General features: G+C 33.2%; 1 protein-coding gene across 1 annotated transcript; it reads left to right on the top strand.

Annotated features, from left to right (window-relative positions):
• The first annotated feature begins 1,690 nt into the window (after positions 1-1,690).
• On the top strand, positions 1,691-9,312 carry LOC132736463 (uncharacterized). The gene is made up of 7 exons (XM_060723604.1): positions 1,691-2,127; positions 4,461-4,525; positions 4,971-5,108; positions 5,600-5,668; positions 7,735-7,800; positions 8,155-8,202; positions 8,454-9,312. Exons 1-7 carry the CDS (start codon positions 1,925-1,927, stop codon positions 8,549-8,551), a joined length of 687 nt encoding a protein of 228 aa, XP_060579587.1. The 5' UTR covers positions 1,691-1,924; the 3' UTR covers positions 8,552-9,312.
• Positions 9,313-10,395: the final 1,083 nt, after the last annotated feature.

Genomic DNA, 10,395 nt, shown 5'->3' with positions numbered 1-10,395 from the left:
TACTAGGCCATAATTTACATGTTTTCTTTTAATCTAGTCAATTTTACATAAACTAGTAAATATTACATAGTTTGTAGTCTTGGTAGTTCTTTTGTTTACCACCTCGGTGGAATTTCTTGTTGTTCCCATTTTATTATGTTTTATGCTAGTCAATATCACACTTTATAGTTCATGATTCTTTAATTAGTCAACATTACATGTTGTTATCAGAATTTCTAAATTCTCAGTAAGAAGTATAATTGTTTACATATCTGTTGCTTTATTTTGTGTTTGTATGCGGAATGCGGAATTTCTAATTTTTTCCCAGATAAAACAAATTGTTTACATTAATATGTTTCTTTAATTTAGTCAATATTACATGTTTGTAGTTTATTTTGTTTATGGCTTTAATAAAAGCCCATTTACAACACAACTCTTGTCTTAACTTATTCATTGTTTTACAAGCTACGCAAACTCCTGAACTTGTATAACTCGACCACTCGATGGCCATAAAACACAGGTTATTGTATGTTTATGACTAGTAGATATCATCACTTGCTTAAAGAATAAAAGAAAGACAGCTTCTCAAGCAGGCCCACAGTACACTTAAAACTTGCAAGGTAAGGACAGTTTAGTTTAGTTATTTCTACTCTTGGTTTATTTTTGTTACAGTTAGATTTAGTTTTCAAATTCAGATCATCACAGAATTTGTTCGGGGTAATAAAATAAATAACACATGGGTTTGTGTGTAACAGTTAAAATATCATCCCTCGTGAAAATACCGTTACCCGAGGCATACAGTATTTTCCTCGGGATGATATTTTTACTGTTACCCACAAACCCATGTATTATTTATATAATATAATATAATTTCAGGAAAACCACAGTCTGTGTATCATATACTAGTCACATGGGATTTCAGGACAACAGCCTGTATATAATATAGTCACATGGGATTTCAGGACAACAGAATGTATTGGCATGGGTTGTCAGGAAAACAGCTTGGATATAATATCATAGTCCCATGAAATGCTAGGACATCAGCTAGTAATATAAATAACATGGCCACATGGGATGTCAGAACAACAACCTGTATATAATATAATTCACATAGCATGCAATGAAGACAGTCTGTATATATTATAGCGGTTGCAATCTGTCATAAATATAACAGTTAAAAAAATCGCAAAAGCTATCAGAGGAAACAGCAACGCTTGACTAATAAAATACTGGATGCAGTAAAGGAAGAAAAAACTATGAAGAAAAAAAAATCAATTATGATATAAATATATTTATGTATCAGCATCAAGAAAGCACTCAAATGTTCAATATTTTGCACAGTGTCAATGAAATTTAAACAGACATTCCTATACTCTTATTTGAAATCTGAAGTCAAGGGACCTTTCCGGTGTTTACAGTTTTATGTAAATTGGCTAACTTGTTATCCAATCGCTACAGTGAGATAATACATAGTCACTGGTTGACCTGGTTTGCACAAAAGAACACGTGCTTATGTTTGTGATACTGTTTGTGAGCAGTTGACCTAGCAATGAATGGAAAAGGTGTGGCTAAATGTTCCGCTACGAAAAACCGGAAAGGTCCATCCCTTCAGTGGCAAAAAATGATAAGAGCAAAAAGTATATAAAGTTTTTAAAGTAAAATTATAAGTTCAAAGAGGAAATAATTCTTGAAATAAAGATGCTGGCCCGGCTTTCACTAACGTTCTCAAACTGAGATAAATCTCAACTTGAGATTGTCTCAATATTGACTGAGATTTTATCTCACTTGAGAAAACTCTCAAGTTGGCTTTCACTAAACTTTTTCTCAACAGTTGAGATTTTTCTCAGCTGAGACTTTCATTTTCTCAATGCATGAGCGGCCTTCTTCACACTTCCGTCGAATCGCGCATTGAAACGTCATTTTCCGCGAGAATTTTCCCGTAAAAATGTCATTCGTCTGCTTCCAAAATATGGACTCGAAAGTGACAAAGAGAGCTCCATGGCCAGAAAAAGCCAAACTTCTGGCCATGGAGAAGTATATTGAACGGCAAGATTTTCTAACGGGGAAATTTAAAGGTTGCGGCGATGGAGGGGTGTCGTTCAAAGAGAAAGAAGAGATTTGGCAAAGTATTGCCGACTCCGTCAATGCGTAAGTAGATCTAGTCTATCATCTTTCAAAAAATATTTTATCTTTCTGTGCTGAGAAGTCGAAGAATAAGGCAACTTGAAGTTTAATAAAATCTGACAAGAAAAAATGAAAACCGGACTGTACCGAGTTAACAAAGTTCTGGATCATTATCGACATTGGAATTTGTTGCGAAGTTGTTTCCCCTTTTCTTAATAAACAGGAAGTTCGACATTTGCAATTGAAAAAAAAACGATAACAGTATTTCGACAAAAATTTAAGGATATTTTTAAATAAAACCTAACAAAAGAGAATACCAGCAGTTTTTTCGAACATAAATGTCAGGTTAACAATCGTGGATTGGCTGGAAGCTGTCATTTGGATAGTATATACAGTTTGGGATGAAATCAAAGGAGCCGACATAAGCTGAGTCATTTTTACTGTTAAAAGTTTGATAATTGTTGATTGTAATTACGAACAGGATATCTTGAGGTCCCAGGTTCGATGCTGGGTAACATTCTAGTGATTTTTCAGTGTTTCTCACCTAACTAGAGGTGTACTGGTCAGAAATCCAGGTAATCATCGCATGTATCAGTGCTATACATTGGGCTGGCACTGGGCATGTAAAAGAACCAAGAGTCTTTTCAATAAGAGCTAGGGACTGTTCCAGAATTCCCTTGTATCTCATAGTTTTATCTGAAGTGACTAGTCTAAGTCCCTGCGAGGGGTTTGACATTAATGGAAGATGGATGGATGGACTTTGGAAATCTGAAGAAAACTGTATAATAGTGAATACAAAGACTTTGAGAAAAATCATTAAATGTATTTAGTTTCACATTTTCTTGCATAGCAGACTGGCGTTTCCGTGAGTTTTACCCATGCCGGAATTTTCATCTGGCATGGGGGGTGACAGATGAGTCGCGTAGCAAACAACGTCATTTTAGCGCATTAAAGAACCGCTTTAAAATGACGTCGTTTTAGAAGGGAAATATATGCTTACGATGACGTCATTTCGCCGTTGTTATTTAAGTTGTAAGTTCATACGCTATTGTAAGAAAATATTTACGGAGGAAATGACTTTAATTTCCATTAACATATATCTTATTGAGGTAAACCATTTCAAATATGAAATAATATGGCAGAATATGCAAGAAAAAATATCTGACATATGATTGCGGTTCGGACCGGAATATCAAGCAAGCCTCGTTACTGCCCAATGGGCGGGACCCTTGGGACGGATATTCAAGTCCGAACCGAAACATGACAGATATTATTATTCCTGTTTAATCTTGCCCAATGCATGTATGTTTACAGTTAAATTTAGTAACGAATAGATAATTATATATATAAAAAAAATTATATATACAAATACACACAAGTAATATTTCCTCTCTAATTAACTCATGTAGCTGTTCATCATGGCATATGGCCTAAAAAGTAAGTAAACCACTTGGCCAAAGATATCCCAGTCTTATAAAAAAAGAAGTTTGTTCGAGATATTATTTCATGGCAAAGTTATGTCATTTTAAATGCTCAAAAACTTGTAGCGGAATCCCCAGATTGTTATAACACACTGAAATTAGCGTATAAACTCATTAATTTTGAGGACTTCTGGTACAGAAGGAAAAAAAGAGTTAGCAAAAATAAATGTCACATCAGAAAAATTATGTTTAAGGTTAATTCATTAAAGTTTTTAAAGAGCCAATAAACAAATGGTCTTCACACTATGCAGTGAATAAACTATAACAAACCTGTAGCATCATATACATGTATATAAGACTTCTTCCCATATGGGTTTACGCATTATTTGGAGAAACTTGTAGTAATTAGACTAATTACAAATAAATCAATCATTTCCAAAAACCTTGCTGTTGACTTAAGCAACATGGTTAAGAGTGTGTGCCTTGTATTACAGGTCAGAGTTTCAAATCCCAGGCACTGCCTCTGGATTTTTGAAGTTCATAATACCATGAAACTTAGAAGTAGAGCTGTCATTGACTGAATGGTTTAGGTTAAGTCCAATTAAGATATATATCAGTACGAATGATGTATCAGCAGTGATTTTCCTACCTATATGACTCCAATAAAAGGCCTCTTCCCAATTAAGTGAGAAAAATCACTGATCAGTATTGAAGGGTATTAAAGGACAACTACGTTCATCAGTACTGATTAATTCCTGGAATTTTACTTGAGATTAACTATAAAACACCAAACGCTAAAGGGTTCTTCAAGATGGAGCTTATAAAATAATTATCTTTCTTCAACTGAGTTCAGTTATGATTATTCAGTACTAATGCATTTTTCAGTATTCATGTAAAATTCAAAGTGAAGTTTATCACCAGTGTCTTATATTTCAGTATATCTGATACCCCCATCAATGTTGTCCAGCTAAGGAAACAAATCACCAACATAAGGCAAAGAGGTGAGCATTTTTTTTAGAATTTTCTTTGACATTGCTCAATATGTAAAATTATTATATATATTTCATTAGTACTGTAAAAAACATGTTTTGTTTTTTTCTAGATTGTGAGCTGATGCATATTAATAGTGTAGCTGAAGTTTTTTAATTTACTAACTCTAGCCTTATTTTTTAATATTCATTGTTTTCAACTGAATGATATGCTTCAAACAAATGAAAGTTTTAAAATCTTATAGATAAATTCAGTTTTAGAGGCATGCACAGTCTTCATGAAGTTTTATAAAGATTTATTTATGGCAATTGAATACAAAACAATAAATATATAGTTAATACTTGGAACTTGTTTGATTTGGTAACTGTTATTCATAGACTTGGTTCCTACACTCATGAATTGTTTGCAAACATTTGTTTGGAATGGTACATTGAAGGTATAAATTTTCTATTACAGCCAATGAAAAGCTGGACAGCAACAAGAAGACTGGTGGGGGAAAGACTGCAGCTTTCACTGCCAGTGAGAAGCTATGGATAGAGGCAACATCCAAAAAAGCCTCTGTCCATGGCTTAAACACAAGCCTTGACACCGAAGGTACAAAAATTTTGTAACACATTAAGATGAAATTATCATTTTCTGTTCTATAAGTACAGCCATCAAGGTTTATTTATTATAAAAAATAATCTAAATTTATTGACTTTACCTTTAAACAATTTGCTATTCAGCTTAATGAAGGATGTTATTTATAATAGTGTACATAAATAGAGGACAATTTTGGCATCTTAAATCTTTGATTACTATATACATGTACATGTGTATCATTCAATTATTCCCTTCTTCTATGTTTACATGTAACTACATCAGCACCAGTAACTTGTAAATTATACTTATAACATTACAAATAATGAAGAATGCCATATTTCAATATTTGACTATTTAGAAAAAAATAATTTTATAAAACAAAATAAAATAAAAATAAATAAAATTGCGGGTTGTGTTAGAATTACTTGTAATTAACATATTTGTTGATTAAGTTAATATTTAGTTGATATGTGCTGAAAGTTTATAAATTGTTTCTGATTTAGGGGCTGTGTGTGCCAACAAGGCATTGACAAATGCTGGAAAGGTAGTACTGCCAGATGACCATGACCTAGGTAATTTGTTATTTATCATTGGAAATTCATCAGGACATTCATTTATATATATCAATAGTGTACTGTGTACTCAGGTTTTTTTCCCCAGGATTTTTGGAACATGACCCCTAACCAACAAATTGGGATTTTTTAGGACGTTTTGTTCAAAATTCAGAAAAAATGTATGACCTAAATTTTAAAGTGATTAAATGAATGCCTAGAAGGGCATCTTCAAACATTTAAGCACCATAACAGTGAAACTTTTCTTATTTCTATGCCACTGCAGCATCTGCAATGCGGTGGCATATAGCGATTCACCTGTGTGTGTGTGTGTGTTTGTTTGTTTGTTTGTGTGTGTGTTATAAAGATTATATAGTGAACTTAAAAAATGTTCTTGTGAAAAACCGCTAGTCCAATTTCAACCAAACTTGGCAGGATTGATCCTTGGGTGAAGGGCTTCCAAAGTTGTTCAAAGAATTTAATTCCATGCAGAAATCAGTTGCCATGGCAACCAAAAGGAATTATAAGAATAAATTTTAAAAATCTTCTTGTAAAGACCCAAAAGGCCTAGAGCTTATATATTTTGCATAATGCATTGTCTGGTAGACCTCTACCAAGATTGTTTAAATTATAGCCCTTGGGTCAAAATTGGCCCCGCCCCGGGGGTCATTGATTTTCACTATATGTACATATAGTAAAAACTTAAAATACCTTCTTGTAAAGACCCAAAAGGCATAGAGCTTAGATATTTTGCATAAGGCATCATCTGGTAGACCGTTACCAAGATTGTTCAAATTATAGCCATGGGGTCAAAATCAGCCCCGCCCCGGGGGTCATTGCTTTTCACTATATGTACATATATTAAAATTTAAAATACCTTCTTGTAAAGACCCAAAAGGCCTAGAGCTTAGATATTTTGCATTCGGTATTGTCTGGTAGACCTCTACCCAGATTGTTCAAATTAAAGCTCTGGGGTCAAAGTCGGCCCCGCCCCAGGGACCATTGATTTTCCTCATATTTACATAGTAAAAACTTATAGTAAAAACTTTAAAAAAATTTCTTCTAGCAATTGACAAATGCCACAGGTTAGATATTTTGCATGAAACATTGTTAAAAGAACCTCTAGCAAGATTGTTCAAATAATAGCCCTGGGGTCAAAATTGCCCCCGCCCCGGGGTCATTGATTTTTAATATATAAATATAGTATAAATCTTATTGTCTGAAGGTACAAGGCTTAGAGCTTTAATATTTGTTAAATGATATCATCTATAGGTACTTTACCAAAGTTGTTCAAATTTTGCCTCTAGTGTCAAAATTAAAAGTGAACTTTGATAACAGCTGACCTAGATTTTGACAACATGTTGTCCTTTGATGCAGTCATGAAATTTAGGCTGTGTGAAATAGGACCTTCACCACCAAATTCACTAGACTCAAGTGCATTGATATATTCCTACTCTGATCTTTTATTGAGATAACAATAGATTTAACCACTAATCTGATAATAAGAATTAGATAGGTCAGGGATCTATGCATTATGACAATCTTCAATTGTATAGAAACAAAAAGAAACCTGTTTCTACACTACTATTTAGTGTTGTATTAATGCGGTGGCATAGCATTTTTCTCAAATGCAACCTTGTCAAAGATTTTAGAATATGTTATTCAACATTTTTATTTTGTAACTTTCAATTGGGAATGTTTTGCTGTGGATTGTGAAAATAATATACTTTTTTCAGTTGGGAATATGACCGAAAATTGGCTATGAAATAAGCCAAAAAAATCCTGGGTAAAAGTAATTATAAGAAAAATCTTATAAAGACCCAGATATTTAACATAAGGCATTGTCTGGTAGACCTTAACCAAGGGGACACAGTGACTTACTTTCTTGTCCTTTGATGTACAGCTTTGAAATTTGGACATTTTTAGATGAAAATCAAACTGGGGTTATGTGCTATTATTATATGTATATAATTAAACTTTAAAGTCTTTTTTCAGTACTTGCCTGTTACTCATAATTAACATATTTCTTAATTAAGTTAATATTTTATTGATATATGCTGAAAGTTTATTTATTGTTTCTGATTTAGGTGCTGTGTGTGCCAGCATACCAGTGGCAGATACTGGTAAGCCACTACCAGATGAGCATGATCAAGGTAATTGGAAATTTATCAGGACATTGATTTATAATTCTCACTGATGAAGAAATATAAATCAAGAAAATCAATAGTTTACTGATAGAATAATTAGAAAATACTTTGCTTCTGTCTGTTTTCTACACCATTTATCAGGTTTAAGTTTGTTATGTGTGTGTTTTTTATTTTAATAACCAAATGACCTTTTACAAAATAACATTTCTGTTAGCTGTTCTGGTTATTTAAATTATTGTCTGCATGTAATTTCAAAATCTTAAGTACAGAAAAGGAATCAAACTGATTCAAATTTGTGTTTGCATGACTCATCAATGCATGCCTTTATACTTGTTTTCATGAGTTCATATCATTTTTCAGATGGCAAGGCAAAGAATGATGTTTCCCTGCTCAGAGTTTCAAACTATGGTAAAGATGGTTACTTTGTTATAAAAAAGTTATAATTAGATTATTATTGAATGCAGTGTATTTCAAGTGCAAGTAAATAAAATGTAGTATTATCGCCAACATTTAGAATCACTTGAGAGTGACATTGAAATGGCATTACCTTTCAGTCCATCTATCACTTGAAGTATGTACAACTGGTTGAAACTCTAAGTCTCAAAACAATATTAGTCTCAAAACAATGTTGAGTTAAGTGAAAGTGTTCTTTATTTCAGGACATTCTTCAGGCAGCAGTACAGAAAGACGACGTAGGTCAGAAAAGGAATTAGAAAAAGACAACTTAACTCTCGACAACAAAAGAATAAAAACTTGACACTGAAAGAATAATAAAGGAAACTTATAAATTAGAAAAGGAAACAGCGAAAATCGAAAAAGAAACAGCGAAAATTGAAAAAGAAACCGTGAAAATTGAAAAAGAAATAGAAAATATAAAATTGAAAAAATCAATTTTAGAATTAATGTTGTCAAGACTGGCAGAGGATCCCCATTCTGTCAGTTTATTAGATAAATTTGATTTTGATTTTTAGCTATTGTAGTCATCCGAGCATCGGCGTCTGCGTAACCACTTATGTTAAAGTTTTTGTAATACCTCAAATATTTTCAAAGTCCATTGACATATGGCTTTGAAACTTTGCACACTTGTTCACCATCATGACCCCAACCTGTATACAGGAGGAGGTAACTGTATAAAGCATTTGGCAGAATAATGCTCCTTTTTCCACTTAGAATTTATATTTAAGTTTGCATACCACCTCAGATATTTTCATATTCTATTGACATCTGGCTTTGAAACAAGTTGATATTTTATAACTCTTCTTTTAGAGCATAATAGGACTTTCTTCAAGGCCTATAACTGTTACAGGTTTAAAAAAAAATTGCCTTTTTGTTAACTTAGAAAATTTTACATTATCAAGTCTGTCCATCTGTCTGTCCATCACAAAACTTGTCCGGAATACTCCTCATAAACTACCAGTGCAATTTCATCCAAACTTTACAGTAATGATCAGTACCAAGTCTAGTTGTGCATATTGTCATCTATTTCAGGTTCAATGATTTTTGTCAGAGTTATTGCCCTTTAATTTTATTTGAACAAACTTGGAATTTAGACACCCATTTGAAGATGTTTCATGATGTTAAGTTTTTGCTATTCACATATAAGGAAAAACAATGACCTTCTCCCCCCCCGGCAGAGTTAATTTTAACCCAAGGGCTTTTATTTCAACAAACTTGGTAGACACCCATAAGAAGATGTTTCATGCTAAACATCTAAGCTCTAGCTCATTGGGTTTTTTAAAAGAAGATTTTTTAAGTTTTTACTATATGCATATAGTTAAAAACAATGACACCCCTGGGGCGGGCCAGTTTTGACCTGAACAAACTTTGTAGACACTTACTAGAAAATAAATAACCCCCTGGGGCGGGGCCAATTTTGACCCTAGGGCTTTTATTTGAACAAACTTAGTAGACCATTAGAAGATGTTTCATGCCAAATATCTTAGCTCTAGCTCTTTTAGTTCTTTAAAAGAAGATTTTTTAAGTTTTTACTATATGCATATAAGGAAAATCAATGACCCCCTGGGGCAGGGCCAATTTTGATCCCAGGGCTTTTATTTGAAAAAACTTGGTAGACACCCATTAGAAGATGTTTCATGCCAAATATCTTAGCTCTAGCTCTTTTAGTTCTTTAAAAGATGATTTTTTAAGTTTTTACTATATGCATATAAGGAAAATCAATGACCCGGGGGGGGGGGGGGGGCAATTTTGACCCCAGGGCTTTTATTTGAACAAACTTGGTAGACACCCATTAGAACATGTTTCATGCTAAATATCTTAGCTCTAGCTCTTTGGGTTCTTTAAAAGAAGATTTTTTAAGTTTTTACTATATGCATATAGGGAAAATCAATGACCCCCTGGGGCTGGGCCAATTTTGACCCCAGGGCTTTTATTTGAACAAACTTGTTAGACACTCACTAGAAGATGTTTCATGCTAAATATCTAAGCTCTAGCTCTTTGGGTTTTTTAAAAGAAGATATTTAAAGTTTTTTCTTTCGGTTGCCATGGCAACTAGAGTTCTGCATGGAATTAAATTCTTTGAACAATTTTTAAAGGTGACCACCAAAGGAACATTCCTGTGAAGTTTGGATAAAATTGGCTTAG

The sequence above is a fragment of the Ruditapes philippinarum genome, unplaced genomic scaffold (assembly GCF_026571515.1).
Source record: "Ruditapes philippinarum isolate M1 unplaced genomic scaffold, ASM2657151v2 ctg7459_1_1_1_1, whole genome shotgun sequence".
In the NCBI taxonomy this organism is placed as follows: domain Eukaryota; kingdom Metazoa; phylum Mollusca; class Bivalvia; order Venerida; family Veneridae; genus Ruditapes; species Ruditapes philippinarum.
The sequence above is the reverse complement of the archived record's forward strand: the minus strand, read 5'-3'. Positions and strand labels throughout refer to the sequence as shown.

Excerpts from the sequence above, each read along its gene's own strand:
- LOC132736463 (XM_060723604.1), top strand. The coding sequence starts at position 1,925 with ATGTCATTCGTCTGCTTCCAAAATATGGACTCGAAAGTGACAAAGAGA. Across the intron at positions 4,526-4,970 it reads CACCAACATAAGGCAAAGAG|CCAATGAAAAGCTGGACAGC; the intron begins GTGAGCATTTTT and ends TTTCTATTACAG. Across the intron at positions 8,203-8,453 it reads GCTCAGAGTTTCAAACTATG|GACATTCTTCAGGCAGCAGT; the intron begins GTAAAGATGGTT and ends TCTTTATTTCAG.